Raw genomic sequence first — 18,006 nt, 5'->3', positions numbered from 1 at the left:
AGGGGTGCGAGACTAGGTAGGAAAGGTGAGAGAAAGAGAGAGGGGGGAGGGGAATCGTCATCTAGAGTCTGGAACATAAATAAAACATCTCAGTCAACACTGTTCTCATCAACACCACTCAGATTTTCCTACTAATGCATGAAGTCGGTAAAAACAAACATATATAAAAACATAAATAAATAACTAAGTAAATGAATATCCATAATAATCAAATAGTACAGTAAAAACCAGCACAACAGGCCGATAGAAGTAGTGTCTGGATTCCCTAGGCAGGGTTAAAGGAGGGCATGGATGAGGGGAAACGACCACGCCCATAGAGTAACAAGTCACACACACACACACACACACACACACACACACACACACACACACACACACACACACACACACACACACACACACACACACACACACACACACACACACACACACACACACACACACACACACACACACACACACACACACACACACACACATACATATAGAAGCAGTTACAAATACACACACACACACACACACACACACACACACACACACACCGTCATGTTTGTCACCTCTAGCACGCATATACTCGGACACATGCACGTACACGGGAGTACTCAGGCAGGATATTCTATTAAAAAGAGAGAGAGAGAGAGAGAGAGAGAGAGAGAGAGGGAACTACAACACAAAACAACACAGATAAGTCATTTATTTCATTTAAAGGTAACTATATTTCAAAGACAAAATTACAAAGATTTCTGTTTTCCTCATTACAAAGTCTATTTATTTATTTATCCATCTATCTAACTCTCTATCTGTTTTTTTACATCAGTCCTTAACCTCCTTTTAACTCATATTATTTCCAAATTTAGTCATATTAGAGGGTAGATTTGCCTAGTAACCAAGGAGACTCATTCCCACCCCTTAAACAATGGCTCACTGAAATTTTATGCAACGTAACCTCGTGTTCTCTTCGGTTAAGAAAGCTCCCTAACACCTTTTCCTAAGTGATTCTTATTGCACCTCACTGTCCTCTTCTGTGTTATATAAACCCTTACGAATTTGCCATACTCTGCAAAAATAATGTGCACAAGGATATTAACCAGCCAAAAATAAGTGGCTAAGGAAGGGGTGTTAGGGAACTTCTTTCCAGGCCCTAATTTCAACCTGAGAGTAGCCCCGTTCCGTCAGATGAAAACAAACCACCTATAATTACTTTTACTATTAATTACACCCATTTAACCTCTAATGACCCTGTACTTAACCCTTTCAATACGACAACTCATCTAAATTCTTTGCTGTGACGACCATTTAATTTGCTCTCGTAATTAAACAGGTAATTTTCTTCATAAACACCTTGGGTCCTATTCTCGTCGGTTAAGGAAGCTCCCTAACACCTCTTCCTTAGCGATTTATTTTTTGGATATGGCTGGTTAATGTCCTTTTTGTTCGTCATTTCTGCGGAGTATGACGATACTGTAAGGATTTATATAACACAGAAGAGGACAGTAAGGTGTAATAAGAAAATTAAATCGCTTAGGAAGAGTTGTTAGGGAGCTTCCTTAACCGACGACAATACAGGCCCTTGACTACAGTGATGCCTTATGTTTATTCATTTATTAATTTCTGTGTGTGTGTGTGTGTGTGTGTGTGTGTGTGTGTGTGTGTGTGTGTAATTCACCGGGTCGGTCAGGATCAGTTGATGGTCGTGATCGTCAGCTTTTACCCTACCGGAAGGGAGCTGAGAGCTCATATAGTCCGATCTAAGGGCAAGGCTGTGACCTTCACACACGCACACACCCGTCCCCTTGCTCAGGGGGGACTAACCACCCACTTCGTCAGTGAAACTTTTCGCAACCTGAGGGAGGCGCGAACTCTCGTCCACCAGTTGGCAAGCGAGAGCGTTACCACTGCACCAGCGAGCGGTGTGTGTGTGTGTGTGTGTGTGTGTGTGTGTGTGTGTGTGTGTGTGTGTGTGTGTGTGTGTGTGTGTGTGTGTGTGTGTGTATGTGTATTTACATTTATTAAATTGTACTTATCTGTTTATTTGTTTATTTATTTATTTATCTGTTTATCTGTATATCTGTCTGTCTATCTGTCAATCTATTTATCCATTCATTCATTCATTTTTTGCCGCCAAACGTTTTTATTCAGTACAGAGGACCCTGTCGTAGTGAAGGGGTTTCGTGTCTCCTTATGTTTACAAGATTAATTAAAGGTCTAGGTTACATAATACAACAACAACAACAACAATAGTAGTAGTAGTAGTAGTAGTAGTAATAATAATAATAATAATAATAATAATAATAATAGTACATAGACCCTGCTAGACAAACTACAAAATTTTACTAACTACAAATACAGCCTCTGACCCGGTACAAATACTTAACCGTTTCAGTACGATAACGTCTAATAATTCTTGCTCCCTCCAGACGATTTTCTTTGGCTTATAATCCGCCTCCCTAACGGAAGGGGTTAATGAAGGCTGCATCTAACCCCTCCAGGTGCAAAAAAAAAAAAAAAATCTTATCTAAACCCTCAGTTACAAGAACAATTCCGAAACCGAAGAAAAGTCGTGCGAAAACAACAAGAATTATATTTTTGAAAAGACGCCATTGTAATAAAACAGTTCAAAAGATATGACATAATAACTACATAATACAATATAAATATAATTAAAGCCTTCGCACCATTACAGATCTGAAAGTCACGAAAAAAGGCAGCTTACTGTTTTTTTTCCACCGTGCCTTGGCCCAGACTTTCATTCTTTTGCAGTTTCTTTCACGTAGCACATTTGCACAAAGAGACAATACTACTACTCTGCATCCTTTCCACAGCGGTTCATCGTTACTAGCGCCCTATCCTGGTGTTCATCTGCTGTTACAACTCAGCATTAAGATGAAGAGACCAAGTTATACAGTGAAGAGTATGGCCTACATTTAAACAAGATTCGTATTCTGATCGGTTAAGGAAGCTCCCAATACCTTTACCTTAGCGATTTATTTTCCATACTACACCTTACTGTTCTCTTGTATGTTGTTTTTATCTTTTAAACCAGCATGGATGGCAAAAGTGGCACAAAACAAACATATTAATCTGTATGCAAAAATAAACTGGTAAGGGTATTGTGTTAGGGAGCTTCTTTAACTGACGAGTATACGGGCCTAATTCATGGAAAAGACAAATTACAAAAAAAAAAAAAAAAAAATGCTCTTCGTCTCTCTTATATTTCACTTTTAATGCTATCAGACAATTTATTCAGCTCAGGAGAGTGACTTTTAAGTGAAGAAAACCCATTCAGTTAAAAAATATCACTGCTAAAGTGATATATAATCCTCTGAATACAGCACAAACAAAATGAAAAAGACGCCGTGTGACGCAGGAGTTAGGGTTTCATAACTAATAGCATAATATACTTCTCTACTAAAGAAATGTGGTACTTTCCTAAATTCTACGAAATTCTAAAACTGCGTTAATGCTACAACAACCCGTACTACAGATTACACTATTTTTTTTACGTGAAGCAAAAATACAAACAATACAAATATTAACTAGAAAACACTCAGAAAGCGCATACCACTGCCAAAGCCATTGCCATGAAAAAGGATCCGGATCCGGATCCGTGGAGATATTGTGTGGAATACATATGATCCGGATCCGCCCCAAAATTTAATCAGTCGTTCCTTGACCCATGGCCCACTCTTCCACAAAATTACATTGAAATTCACTGAGAATTTTTGGAGATATTGTGCGGGATACATAGGATCCGGATCCGCCTCAAAGTTCTTTCAATTCTTTCTTGGCCCATGTCCCACTCTTCCACAAAATATAATTGAAATTCACTGAGAACTTTTGGAGATATTGTGCGGGATACTCCGGGTCCGGACCCGGATCCAGATCCACCCCAAAATTTATTCAGATATTTCTTGGCCCATGGCCCACCCTTCCACAGAATTTCATTGAAATTAATCGAGAACTTTTGGATATATCATATGGACAAACAAACAAACAGACAAACATAGGTGAATACATAACCTCCTCCAACTTCGTTGGCGAAGGCACAGACAAATTCTACAGTACCTTAAAGGTACGAAGCCTTACTTTTTTGCAGACTCATTCATTTCTAGTTTCATTTTGTGTTTCTATTTGCAGGAGCGTAACTTAGCCGGTTTTTTATACAGGCAATACTCTCCATCTGGAAGAAAAGAAAAGAAAATTATAAGGCGCTATTGAGACACATAATAGCTCTATGATATACGAAAAGGCATAAATATGAAAAAAGACAGGTTCCTATAAGGCCTAAATCCTCCAGTCAATAATGGCAGGAAACGAGCATAACCCAGACACTGCCAAAACACAACTAACTCAAATTACAAAACTCTCTACAATATTCAAAGTGGAATAGGTTAGATGAATGGGAAAGTGCAGCATTTCTTTAACTTCCTTTCCCCAAACCCTCCAGCCCAAATTGGCGAGACACGAGCAGAATTCCATAGAGAGGAAGCGAAACTCTACAATTGTTTTGAACGTGAGGTTATGAAAATAGTATGATATTAATTTACGACTTATAATCCTTAGAGAGAGAGAGAGAGAGAGAGAGAGAGAGAGAGAAGTGTGGGGGGGGGGAGAAATGGGGATAGCCTTGGTCAGTGGGTTTTTCCATGTACATGCAAACCTGGAGATGCTAAGTGGATTATGTGGTTCCGAACGTGAGAGTGTTCATTTGTTTATACGTGGCAGGTGTGGTGTCCTAAATTGTAACATTCTGTGCACGCATATCCTGCGTGTAAACATGTAAACATATAATAAATAGTCTTAACGAGAAATGGGGGGAAACAGTTGCATTTTTTAGGTCAGGTTTCTGTATTTTGAATCATCAGTCTTCATTCAGTCATAGGAGCGTATTTCTATGTGCCTTCAGATAATTTTGTAACACCCCATCATTAGCGATTTAATCCGCATATTACACTTCGGGATTCTTTTTGTATGTTTTTGATAGACTCAATACTAAGGCGATTTAAACAACATACAAGAGAATATTTAGGTGTAAATCCAAAGCAAATCGCTAAAGGAGAGCCTGTTGTTGGTTTCGGAAGCTTTTTAGCACCTCTTCCCAAATTTTATTTATTTATTCATTTATTTATTTGTTTATTTATTTATTTATTTATTTATTACATAACACCATGACTTCTTGTTGCATGTTATTTACACCCTTTCAATAATAATTAGTAGGAAATAACATACAGGGAAAGCAAAGTGTCATGTGTAAAAACGAACCTGTAAGGAGGAAGTGCTAAAACTCCTCCTGAGAAAATTATAATACGTTTGTTCTAACCTGAGAAAGATCTGTAAAAAATTTCAGCTCGTTTCATGATTAGGTGTTGCCGATAGGAGGGTGGATTTGACTAGTAGCCAAGGAGACTCATTCCTACCTCATAACTAAGGCTTATCACATTTCTTGCAACCACAATTTAGTATTTAAGTAGTGAGAATGGGCCAGTTCTGTCTGATGAAGACAAGCTGACTATTGAGTATGGTTCCTCACACCTGCATTAAAACCATGAGAGTGTCAGTGGTTGGTAGTGGTGGCGCTGCTGGTGGCGGTGGTGATGGAGGTGATAGTGGTGCTAGTGACAGTGGTGGAAGTGGTGGTGGTGATAATGGTGGTGGTAGTGATGATGGTGACGGCAGTTGTGGTGGTGGTGGTGATGGTGGTGGCGTTGGTGGTGGCAGTTTCCATGCAGGTGATGAGTTTCAATCTGTGGTGGTGGTAGTGATGGTGATGGTGATGGTAGTGGTGGTGGTGATGGTGGTGGTGGTAGTGATGATGGTGGTGGTGGCGGTGGTGCTGGTGGCGGTGGTGGTGGTGGTGGTGGTGGTGGCGTTGGTGGTGGCAGTTTCCATACAGGTGATGAGCTTCAACCTGAGAGCATCGTCATTCCGTACGGATTACATTTTTCTGCACGCTAAGGGAACGCAACTGCAGCACTATGGGTGGGCCGGAAGCACAGCAACACGCCACTCCCTACACATCCCGGCACACTGGGCAGGCGGTGGTCAAGTGGTAAGAGAAATGGTCTACTGTTCAAAAGGACTCGAGTTTCATCCAGTGTGGAGTGGCGCTGAGTTTCTGTTGTTGTTGGCAGTAGTAGTAGTAGTAATAGTAGTAGTAGTAGTAGTAGTAGTAATAGTAGTGATGGTGGTGGTGGTGACTGCAGCCCTATGCTCATCTGAAAGTTAACCCGGTGAACTGCATGGTAAAGTTCTTCTGCAGATCAGAGTCCTCCCTTCGTATGGTATGGAGGGAATTGAGGGACAGTTGTATAACCAGGCAAGGCAGCAGCTCGCTTATATCGGCAGCACCACATGAAGGCGTCAGGTAGAAATTAAGTAATCAGTACCTCACCTGTGCTCGTCTTCCTTACCTGGGTGCCATCCTACGTACTCCCCGTGCTTGGCGTTGTCATTGGAGAGCCAGAGTTCGAGAGGCCAAAAGTACTCCTTCATGGCCGCCGCATCCAGGCTTCCAGGACCCCCCGTCACCTCTTTCACTGCTTCCTTCCAGTCCACAGACCGACCCAGCTGCATCAGGGCACTGGGGGTCAAGGGAGAGGGAGACACCTTCAGCGGACACCTCCAGTAATATTATTATTATTATTATTATTATCATTATTATTATTATTATTATTATTATTATTATTATTATTATTATTATCATTACTACTACCACTACTACGTCTACTACTAATACGGTTCACTCACCCAAGCGCTTCTCCCGCCTCTGTGGACTGGAATATGTGGCATTTATGGAGAGGTTTGCGTCGGTAGAAGGGCTGGTAGCGTCCTGCCCTCACACACAGAGCTTTGTGCAACTGATACTGCAAGACGAACGCAACGAAATACCTGTGTTGGGGAGAAAATATAAGTGGGAAGCAGGAGGGGAGTGATAGAAAGCTGTGTGAGTAAAAGGGGCTCTGAAGTGAGTGGGAGGGGGTGGGAGTCGTGGGAGTGAGTGGGAGCCGGTGGGAGTGAGTGGGAGCCGGTGGGAGAGAGCGAGGACTGTGGGAGTGATTAAGAAGGTTTTGGGAGTGAGTGGGAGGGGCGTGGGAGTGAGTGGGAGGGCTGTGGGAGTGAGGGGAAGGGCTGTGGGAGTAAGTGGGAGGGCTGTCGAAGTAAGTAGGAAATACAAGGAGGGAATATATTAGTGAATCTCCTAGTATATTTCCTCTATTACTAAAGAAATAAAAGAAAAGTGTAAATGAATGGTCACCTATCCTGTTATCTAAGTCACTGTCATCACCACCACAATCGTTATCATCATCATCATCATCAAATATACTATAGCACTAGCCGTGTGTGTGTGTGTGTGTGTGTGTGTGTGTGTGTGTGTGTGTGTGTGTGTGTGTGTTTAGGGCAGCCGAAACTACACATTCAAATAGCACTAAAATTGGCACAAAATCGCAAAAAACTCGCAGATGTGAAAAAACTTGGTCCCATCACGATTGAAAAACTTTTACTATATTTAATGAGCGATCACATTTTGACCAAAAACGTCGCTCCCGGAGCCCGGCATAGGATCTCCGTAGAATTTTTTGCCCAGAGGTAGAACTAAAATATATTGTAGCAGTAGCCGTGTGTCTGTGTGTCTATTTCGGACTTGCGTTCGGACAACTTGGTTTCCATTCCCGAAGCTGCAAATAACACGATCAGTTGTTAGCTGCAAAAAATCCACGTGACAACTTTACACTAGAACAGCACATAAACGCGAGAGCCCTCCGCAGGAGCAAGTGCGAGGGGCCCGAAGGGCCCATGAGCACTTGTCATCATTATAGCTCAAGTTCACAATATTTTATCAGGGTGGGTAGGATCTAGGACAGAAACACAGATTTCTCACTGAATGATCCAAACCTCCATTCAAAGTATCTACGGCAAGAAGAAGAAGAAAAAAAAGTGCCTCTCACCCAGTATATGGCAGGTCGGCGGCGATGTGATATTTAGAGCCAGGGTCAAAGTCCTCCTCGGTTCTCACCACGGGGGGCTTCACTCCCTGGATGCTGTATCTGTGGGGGTATGAGAAGTATACAGTATAAGTAGGGGGTGCTGGTATAGGACTGGAGTTAGTGTGAAGTGTAATTACTCACACTAAATCTCTGCTTGTCGTCACTATTATCCTAACTTTATTTTGCATAAAAATAACTTCCTTCTCCTTCTTTATTCTACTTTCCATTCTGATAATTTATGAGAATCGTTAGTACCCACGTCTGTTATAATATCTATATCTGTCTATCTACCGACATACAGATAGATAGACAGGCAGATAGATGTGTATGTATATATTTAGAAAGGGGGGGGGGAATAGACAGAGAGAGAATAATAACCTCAACAACCCGCTAACGAACACCCCGAGTCACTAACCTAAGATCCCACCATTCACAGTTCCAGTCCCGCATCTTCACCCTGCCCTCCGCCACTCGCCACCGCCACTCCTCCATCAACAGGGCGAAGGGCAGGAAGGGTAGGTGCTGAAGGGCCTGGCTCATCAGCAAGTTCAGGTCTGCATAGGGCTTGTCCTCCTCCTGGTCGGGTTGCAGCAGGCCAAGACGCCGGAGGTAACGCGGAGACATGGCACTGAGACCAATCGCCAGACCCACGCCCTCCTGTACCCCTGGGAGCGGAGGATGTAAGGCTGCGGTCATTTTTCCTTTTTTCTTTTTCTGTTTGTTCTTTTTTATTATGAAACATCTTAAAACCTAATCAGAAACTGAGTTGCAAAGAGATTTGTGGGAGTGTGTTTGTGTATGTAAGGGTTATGTGTGTGTGCGTCATTGCTTGTGCATGTGCCTGTGTGTGTGCATGCGGAACAACTAATGGTGACTGTACCTGCGTTGGGTGGCCTGCGGTAGAGGTAGTCAAGGTGACGGTATTGAAGGGAGTACTGAAGGTGACCTAGTTCATGATGGGCTGTAACAAGGTCCTTTCCGTTGATCCTAGTACACTGCTTCACCCTGCAACACTGACATTCTTAGCAAGGGTGATGGAAATAAGCACGGGTGAAATGCTAGTGGGGTGGGCATCGCTGAAATACTCGTAGTGGAGGATTGAGGATTGATATGGTGGATAATTGAATGGCAAATTATCTGTCGTATAATTAATTAGTTTTTTTTATTTATCTACATATCAATCAATCAATAAACTATCTATCTATCTGTCTATCTGTCTACATATATATATATATATATATATATATATATATATATATATATATATATATATATATATATATATATATATATATATATATATATATAAGTGAGAGAGAGAATATTATATACCATACCTTACCATAGTGTCAGCTATTTCCTTGCTCTCATTTCTTTTAAGGCTTTGGGATCAAGTATCTTACCATTCTGTCACACTGATATCAACCACTGTACTTAATGATGATGATGATGATGATGATGACTGCCTTACCTGAAGTCTTTGCTGTTGCAGAAGTCCCAGGCTGACGGCGTGCAAATGACGGGGCGATCTGAGGGTTGCTGAAGGAGGGAGTCGGTCCAGAAGGAGGGAGGGACGCGGGTGAGGTTTAAGGAGGTGAAGAAGTTGTCAGCTGTCTCGAATATCCTCTGTACTGTGTAGCCCTGACGGAGGGAACAAAGGTTAGTAGGAGGGAAAGGATGAATGGGGAATGATAGAAAAGGAAGGATGAGGTAACAGGGCTGTAAAAGGTGGACACTCTACATCTGCCATAAGTTCTTTCATTCTGTCACGCATACGTAATCATCACTTTCACTCTCTCACCATCCTCTCCATCCTCTCACTCAATCTCTCACACATCCATTTTCTCTTACTCCATCTCTCACACATCCATTTTCTCTCTCCATCCCTCACACATCATTTTCTCTTATTCCATCTCTCACACATCCATTTTCTCTCACTCCATCTTTCATACATCCACTACTATTCACTTATCTCTCACATCTCTCCATTCCCTCACTCCACTCACACATCTAGATTTCATTTCACCTCTCGCACATCCACTTCTCACTCAGTCACAAAAATAAGTCATTAAACAAAATAACTCTCCCTCCCCCAACTCTACCTTCACCACAACGCACCTGCCTCTGCATTTGGTTGGTGACGTCCGGGTATGAGTGTTTGGGATATGGCATAAGGAGGTCCCCCAGATCCCAGGACTGTCCCCACATGTCCCCTAGCAGGTGGACGGGGAGCGGGCCCCTCTCACTCACCACCTCCTCACCGTACAACTGGAGAAGGTATGGGGGCAGGTTAGGTTAATTTAGGTTAGGTTAGACTAGGTTAGGTTAGGCTAGGTTTGGCTAAATTATATCATTGCAAAATTACAACGCTGCAGGCCAGGCCCTTGAAGTTCATATAACTTTTAGATCAAACCTGATTAGACTAGGCTAGATCGCAGTGAAAGACAAGGTTAGGAAATCACACAGGTCGTCACGCTAGATTAGTACAAGACAAACCAGATTCTCAAAAGAAGAAGGCCTTAAACCAAGTATATCTTAGCTTTTCATCTCCCATAATTCCTCTTTCTCCTCACATCCCCTCTTCTCTCCTCACTCACCTCTCTCAGCTTCCTGCGGGCGTATGCATGAAGATTGGTGTACAGCGGCTCCAACTGCTTCCACACCTTCCACATCTCGTCCCTGAACCCCGCTCCACCATAGTCCAGTAGGTCCATATCTGCTTTGCTGTGGTGACCTGGGGAGGAGACGGAGAGATAGACAGAAAAATTCTCTCTCTCTCTCTCTCTCTCTCTCTCTCTCTCTCTCTCTCTCTCGCTGAAGTATAAAGTCTCTTAACTCAAAACCAAAATGCAGATTATATAGCGGTAATACATCTTCACGTATCTTACTCAGAAAATAGGCTAAAAAAAAAATCAGAATTCCCGTGTTTCATCCTCATATCATCTCACACCCCCACCCATTTGCTGGAGAGGGATGCCTTCATGTGGTGGCACCGATACAACCATGCGGCTCCACTGCCCGGTTATACAAACGTCCCTCTTCTTCCCTAACCCTCGAAAAAAGCATGGTGGATTGTAGGAAGAGGACATCTTAAGCCTACAGTTCACTGGGTTCGCGTTTCAGTTGAGCCTGGATTACTACTTCTGTCACTACTAGGCCACTACTACTACTGCTGTTGCTACTGCTGCTACTACCACCACCAATACCACTCCCACTAGTACTACTACTTCTATTACTGCAAACGGCATCAGAGCACAACACAAAAATTAAAAGCCTAACCATTTTTCTTGACGGCCAAATTGACGAGGTCGATGTAGAGACGATATGAGGAGCGCGTCCGCCTGGTCTGCTTACGCCATGACAACCACAAGTGACGCAGTTCATTTTCGTCGCGGCTCCCGGACATTATCTCTTGTAGGCCTGAGCAAGGAGAGAGGAATACAGGGCATGAAAATGTATTGGAAATAATGGAGGATACTAGGAGGATTTAATATATAGGATGTTTTAAAGTACTATAGCACAAATTACAGAGGCAGTGAAGAAGAAAGAGGAATACAACGGAAAGCAAACAGCAACGACCTTTGGTCCTTTCGAGGACGAGGAGGAGGAAACAGTGAACAAAACAACGAAATGCGTAACAAACTAAAGACTCACAGGACAGGGACAAGGAAATATGACTCAGAATAAGAAACATAAGAGAGAAAGAGGACAACATGATGATATATAGGACAAATAAGGAAATTCTGGAAAAAATGAGGTAATAATACAAAATGGGTTTGGTGAATGAATTTGGGACAGTGTGTAGGAGGAGGAAGCTGAAAGTTAATGTAAACAAAAGTAAAGTTATGGTGTTTGAGAGGAATGAAGTCACAGAATGTACAGTGAGGTTGGATGGTGAGGATCTGGAGAATGTGAGTGCATTCAAGTACTTGGGTAGTGTGATGAGTAAGGATGGAACTTTGGGGGAAGAAGTGCGTGAAAGGGTACAGCAGGGAAGGAAAGTTGTTGGTTCACTGAAAGCAGTGATGAGGTATAGGGAGGTGAGTATGGAAGTTAAGAAGTCACTGCATGATAGTATTCTGATCCCTACCCTGACGTATGGAAGCGAGGCGTGGACCTTGCAAGAGGGGAACAAGTCAAGAGTGAGAGCAGTGGAAATGAGTTACTTGAGAGGAGCATGTGGAGTGACATGGAGGGACAGGTTGGCGAATGAAGAAGTGAAGGAATGTTGTGGGGTGGATGTGGATGTGGTTGAGAAGATTAGGAGAAATACACTGAGGTGGTGTGGACATGTGGAGAGAATGGAGAATGAAAGACTGACTTATAAGAGGGTGTATGTAGGTGAGGTGGAGGGAGGGAGAGGGAGGGGTAGACCGAGGATGAGGTGGAGGGATGGAGTTGAGAGGTATATGAGGGGGGGGTGAGTTGGGGGGAGGGTAGTCAAATGGTGAGTGACAGAGCGACTTGGAGGCGTTTTGTCTGCGGCCACCCTTTGCGGGATTAGGGCGTCGGGCTATAGATAGATAGAAAACGAAGGAGAGAAAAAAGTTACCGTTGTCCATGTTGATGCCGCAGCGTGAGGAGGGAGGGAGGGTGCAGACTGAGGCCCTTCGGTACACCTTCAGCATGTCCTCAACCACACTCTCGTACTGCCACCACCACACCACACCACAGCGCGACACCACCACCACACCACACCACAGCGCAACACCACCAGGCCGCATCACAGCACCACACACCACAATCGTCCCCATTAAAAAAAAAAAAAAAAAAAAAGACAACCACCTATTAAAAAGAAATAGAGAGGGGAGTAAAAAAAAAAAAAAGAACGAAGACGGAGACAGAAAAAGATAAAAAAAAAAACGACGATAACGATTAAAGAAGAGGTAAATTAAAATAACAATAATAATAATACGGTCATAATAATAATAATAATAATAATAATAATAATAATAATAATAATAATAACTAGTAGTAGTAGCAGCAGCAGTAAAAATAATAATAATAATAATAATAATAATAATAATAATATTATTATTATTATTATTATTATTATTATTATTATTAAAATTAATAAAAGGGGATTCAAACCATGGCGCGGTGATTGCTAGGAAGAGCCGCAGTGCCGAGGTGAGAGAGCAGCGACAGGCGGCGTCTTAGGGAGGAGTCTTGAAGGAAGTGGTCTAAGGCGTCCCACTTCCGCGCCTCCTCCCAAGACTCCCTCAGTAGACGCTGGTACTCGGACTGCGCCGCTACCTGGTGTGGGAAAATCATCACCATCATCACCACCGCCATCATCATCATCATCAGTAGTAGCAATGTTATTATTATTATCATAATTAACTTCATTACCATCAGTAGTAGCAGTAGTATCATCAATCATCATCATCATCATCATCATCATCATCATTACCATCATCAACAGTAGCATTATTATTATTATTATTATTTATTATTATTATTATTATTATTATTGTGGTAGGTGGGGGCGCTCACCATCCACTCAGTGTAGTGCAGCTGTCGGGTGTCTGCCCTTTCCTCTCCTCCAGCCTTCTTTCCTTCTGTCCTCTTCTGTCTTTCTTTCCTTCATTGTTTCCTTGTCCTTCTGCCTACGGGTGACATTACACTCCCTCTTCTATCTTTCTTTCCTTCATTCTTTCCTCTTCCTTCTGCCTTTGGGTGACTCTACACTGAGTGACAAGCCAAATGGTTTTCTGTACACCAGGAAACCATTTAGTACGCTGGGCGGTAACCAGACAACCAAATTTTGGCGCCTGGTAGTTTATTGGGTAATTATTGCGCTCCAATCGGATTGAGCCGGTGAAGGTTTATATCCAAGGGATGGTTGGGGTTGATTGCTCATGCAGTGCCATTCAGGGATGAGTGAGGCTGGTCACTCATCTTAAATGTCGGGACCAACTGCCTAGCCCCGGGCTCCTACGCTCCTCATGGGGCAATACAGGATTGGATGATGGATGGCTTATTATTATTATTATTATTATTATTATTATCATCATCATCATATCATCATCATCATCTTCATCATCATCATCATCATCATCATCATCATCATCATCATGCTACAACTGCTATTACACGTTAACCTTGGAGCAACACGTTATGAGGGTTGACGTAGGACTGGATCTCTCTCTCTCTCTCTCTCTCTCTCTCTCTCTCTCTCTCTCTCTCTCTCTCTCTCTGGACATAAGGATTAGAACCGAGAACCGTATCTATTAGCGTATTTAAATCCTTCAACTACTTCCCGCAAAATGGTACCGAACTGGCGACCACTAGAATAGCAGTCCACTCCTCTATTATTCAGATACCGCCTTCACGCTTAGAGCTATAATTAGGAGCAATTGTGTGAGATATAATTTTTCGATAATGTTAAAACGATATTCAAGGGAGGAGGGTCATTTCTGACGAGAGAGAGAGAGAGAGAGAGAGAGAGAGAGAGAGAGAGAGAACGGGGGGTGGGAGGAGAGGATGCACTACTGGTAAGGAATTTAGAAAAGAGAGGGGCGAAAAGGATGAATGATTAAACAAGGAAGGAGAGAGAGAGGGAGAAGGGGGGGGCGGACCGGCAACGCTAGAAGCAATGGTGGACATCCGGTGTTTTGTGATTAGTTGCAGAGATGTTGGCGATGGCAGGATAGGGGGAGTGGAAGGGATGGAGATGGAGGAAGAGGGGAGGGGAAGGGGGGAAAGGGATGGAGGTGGAGGAAGGGGGAAGGGGAGGGGGAAGGAGGGAGGGGGAGAGGGAAGAGGGTGGATGCGGAGGAAGGGAGAAGGGGATGGAGGTGGAGGAAGGGGGAGGGGTGGAGGAAGGGGGGAGGGAGTGGAGGTGGGGATGGAGGTAAGGGAGGTGGAGGCAATGGGGGAAGAGGTAAGCAGGGGGTGGAAGTAAGAAATACATGGAGGTGGGGGGACGGAGGAGGGAGAATTAGGAAAATTTGAAAGGGGATTACTCGAATTACAGCAGCCGTTACGACAGACTAGAGGGCGCTTTTGTAGGAAGGCCTTCAATATATCGCTTTTATTTTTCGTGTGTTCTGCTTTCCTGGAAAATGATTATAAAATATTTTCCTAGAGGCTACATAGCTAAAATAATAATGTTTTCCTGTGCAAGATCACAGTGTATTATTGGGATGCCGGTGCTAAATATACCGTTTTCTTTTTTTAATATATTCTACACTCCTGGAAAATAATCAGGTATTTTCCTAAACATCAGAAGATGGTGCTGTTCGAGGATCAGAGTGAAATATATCTTTGTTTTAACTAAATGTGTTCTACTGTATTCCCCATCTGACCAAAATACGCTTTTCCTATGTCGTGCCAAGAATATATTGCGTTCTTAAGTTATATGTTATTAATGACTTGGCGGATGACACGCACCACAGTGGCAGATACTTTGCGTTTTTTTTTTTTTTTGTGTGTGTGTGTGTGTGTGTGTGTGTGTTTTGCAAAAAAATCAGTCCAATGGTCACACATTCCATTGGCACCTTGCACAAGTATCGTTTCGCTACGCGGCCACCCCGACAAAACGCAAGATATAAAGTGGTATTCTTGATACCTTGCCTCAAAATTAATTGTGTCGGTCATCGCAGCAGCAGGAAACACCCTCCTCTTTGAAGGTGACAATATGGGGCAGAGAAGATAAAATCAGGGATGTATGATTAGTTGATTACACTGGAAATCGGTAATCGTGCCTGTAACATCCCTTCCACTCATTATCATCATTATCATTAATATCATCATAATCAACATCATCATCATCATCACTCTTCAACCTACTGGAGTTCAAGTCCAACTGTTACATATTTTTTTTTCTTCTTTTTAGTGGAGGACACCTGTAATCTGGAGTATGGAAGATTTTTTTTTTAACTCTTTGTTTTTCCTTCCTCTGATTATCCTCTGTAAAAAACAAAGAGAGAGAGAAAAAAAAGAAAAAGAAAAAAGCTCATGTCACTAACCAGATGGGCCTTGTTGTGGGATGTGAGGTTGGTGTGGTACTGCCAAGCTCCAAACATAGTGGTGGAGCATTGAACAGCCAGCATCTTAGCCCGCCCCTCCAAGAACCTAGTAGCCGCCGCCTCCACCACATCACGCCCCACCAACACCGTAGGGGCAGCCTCTGACACCCACCCACCGTCCACAGCTGCGATAGGAATAGTGGTAGTGGTAGCGGTTGTAATAGTGGTAGTGGTGGAAGTAGACACAGTGGTAGTGGTGCAAAAGATTACCAATAAGGGTAGATGTAAGGATAAAATAATAAGAGTAACTTTTGATTGTTGGCCCTAAGTCAACAGTTACTGAGAAAAGTAGAATGAAAACATGAAAATAATACCGGTGACTACTACTGACAGCGGTGAGATAATCCAGTGGGTAATCTATTTAACAACTCAAAATCACTGGCCTGGCTTGCAAGGGTTCAAGTCTGAAACTGACGTACCTGCAACCTCATGTTTTGTTATATGGGTATTTTCTTATTATGTTATGCATTATGTTCTGTTATGGTTATTATTGTTGTTCTATGTTATTTTATATTGCTGTCGTGCTGTGATCATGTTTGTTATGTTCTGTCATGATGCTGTTATGTCTTGCTGTTATCCTGGTTTGTCATTATATTTCGCAATGCTGTATTTTGTGATGTATTGCTGAGGTATGGTACGAGTTTGCTGCGTTGCGAAATATACCCACATCGCGTTTTACTGACCGTCCTTGTATCCAGCCGCAAAGCCCTTAGAGGCAAGGAGAAGCAGCAGCAGCAGCAGCAGCATCCCGGGCAACATGGTAGAGCACAGTGGTACGCCCTGGCCTGCCCTGCCCTGCCCTGCCCCGCCCCTCCTCGCCCCGCGCATGCGTCCAAAACACACCTGCGGGGCTCTTTGGCTCCGAGGGGCCATATTAAGCTGGGTCATGCAAATTTTACGGACGGTGACCAAGCCCAGGAAGAACTGTTCTGGAATGCATTTTTTTAATAACGCAGGAGCAAGTTTTATCAAGGAAATTGAAGAAGGCGGAAAATATGCAGAAAGGTGGGTTGGAATGGAATTATATACTGCATTTATGTTTAAATTAATCAGTTGCCATAACAACCCGGATAAAAGGCAGGATCGGCATGTCATTAATTAAGAAATACATGGTTATGTACTATTTGTTTTTTATCTCCATAATTATCTCGGTATGACGTCAAGTATATTCAGCTAAGAATAGACCTCTCGTAGTGAAGGTTAAACAATACGAAAGATAACCTACACAAGAAAAATAGAAGGTAAGAGACAAACCGGCGGTAACCTTAGCGATGGTGTCGGTGACAAGGATAGCCACAAATTACACCCGCTGGTTATTTAATCCTGTTTAGGAGCAGGGCCGTTACTTTCCTGTTGCTGTTTTTGTTTTGCAGCCATCACCCCCCCTGCACCCCAGTTTCTTTTTCTTCCCACCCTGCACCTCACTTCTTCTCTCTCTCTCTCTCTCTCTCTCTCTCTCTCTCTCTCTCTCTCTCTCTCTCTCTCGTGTGTGTGTGTGTGTGTGTGTGTGTGTGTGTGTGTGTGTGTGTGTGTGTGTGTGTGTGTTCTCTTAACTGAATATTGCACCTCGAGGTACCTGGAGATATTCAAATTCAAGAAATCTTAGCTTCTTTTTCTTTCGTTGGGCGCCATGACCTTTAAGAGGCACCTCAAAGGCATCACCCTCAACCCTTTCAGAATGATTACGTCTTTTTACCAACATCGTGAAATGCAAAGTATACTCAAGACCTTGGGGTATACAGGAGCGCTGCGTCCTTATTCTACCTTCCTCTTGTTCCTGTACTTCTTAGCGTGAATCTTTGATCAACCCTGTCTTAAATCAACACTTGAAGAGATGAATGTTAAGTGGGTCGATTACAGTCCAAATCGACCTAGGCCTAGTGGGAAATCAGAATAACTTTACTATTTCCACCTATCTGTCCAAACATGAAAATATCAATATAGCACGTCAACTATACCAAAAGCAGGGTCGGTTGCACTCCAAATCG

At 42.9% G+C, this 18,006-nt stretch overlaps 1 protein-coding gene across 1 annotated transcript; it reads right to left on the bottom strand.

Moving 5' to 3' along the window:
• Window positions 1-4,127: 4,127 nt before the first annotated feature.
• Window positions 4,128-17,720, bottom strand: LOC145398505 (angiotensin-converting enzyme-like). Its single transcript, XM_080271380.1, has 15 exons — window positions 17,585-17,720; window positions 16,702-16,947; window positions 15,959-16,143; window positions 13,077-13,241; window positions 12,538-12,634; window positions 11,265-11,405; window positions 10,583-10,719; window positions 10,104-10,253; window positions 9,457-9,626; window positions 8,866-8,990; window positions 8,401-8,650; window positions 7,947-8,045; window positions 6,748-6,888; window positions 6,411-6,580; window positions 4,128-4,180 (listed from the first exon to the last, which is right to left on the bottom strand). The coding sequence occupies exons 1-15, from the start codon at window positions 17,718-17,720 to the stop codon at window positions 4,128-4,130; spliced, it is 2,265 nt and encodes a 754-aa protein (XP_080127506.1).
• Between the last annotated feature and the right edge of the window lie 286 nt (window positions 17,721-18,006).

This window comes from Coenobita brevimanus, chromosome 45 (genome assembly GCF_032717465.1).
Source record: "Coenobita brevimanus isolate Jiangsu-jjx chromosome 45, ASM3271746v2, whole genome shotgun sequence".
In the NCBI taxonomy this organism is placed as follows: domain Eukaryota; kingdom Metazoa; phylum Arthropoda; class Malacostraca; order Decapoda; family Coenobitidae; genus Coenobita; species Coenobita brevimanus.
The sequence above is the reverse complement of the archived record's forward strand: the minus strand, read 5'-3'. Positions and strand labels throughout refer to the sequence as shown.

Excerpts from the sequence above, each read along its gene's own strand:
- LOC145398505 (XM_080271380.1), bottom strand. The coding sequence starts at position 17,720 with ATGTTGGTAAAAAGACGTAATCATTCTGAAAGGGTTGAGGGTGATGCC. Across the intron at positions 8,991-9,456 it reads TGCAACAGCAAAGACTTCAG|GGTGAAGCAGTGTACTAGGA; the intron begins GTAAGGCAGTCA and ends TCAGTGTTGCAG. Across the intron at positions 8,651-8,865 it reads CCGCAGGCCACCCAACGCAG|GGGTACAGGAGGGCGTGGGT; the intron begins GTACAGTCACCA and ends CTCCGCTCCCAG.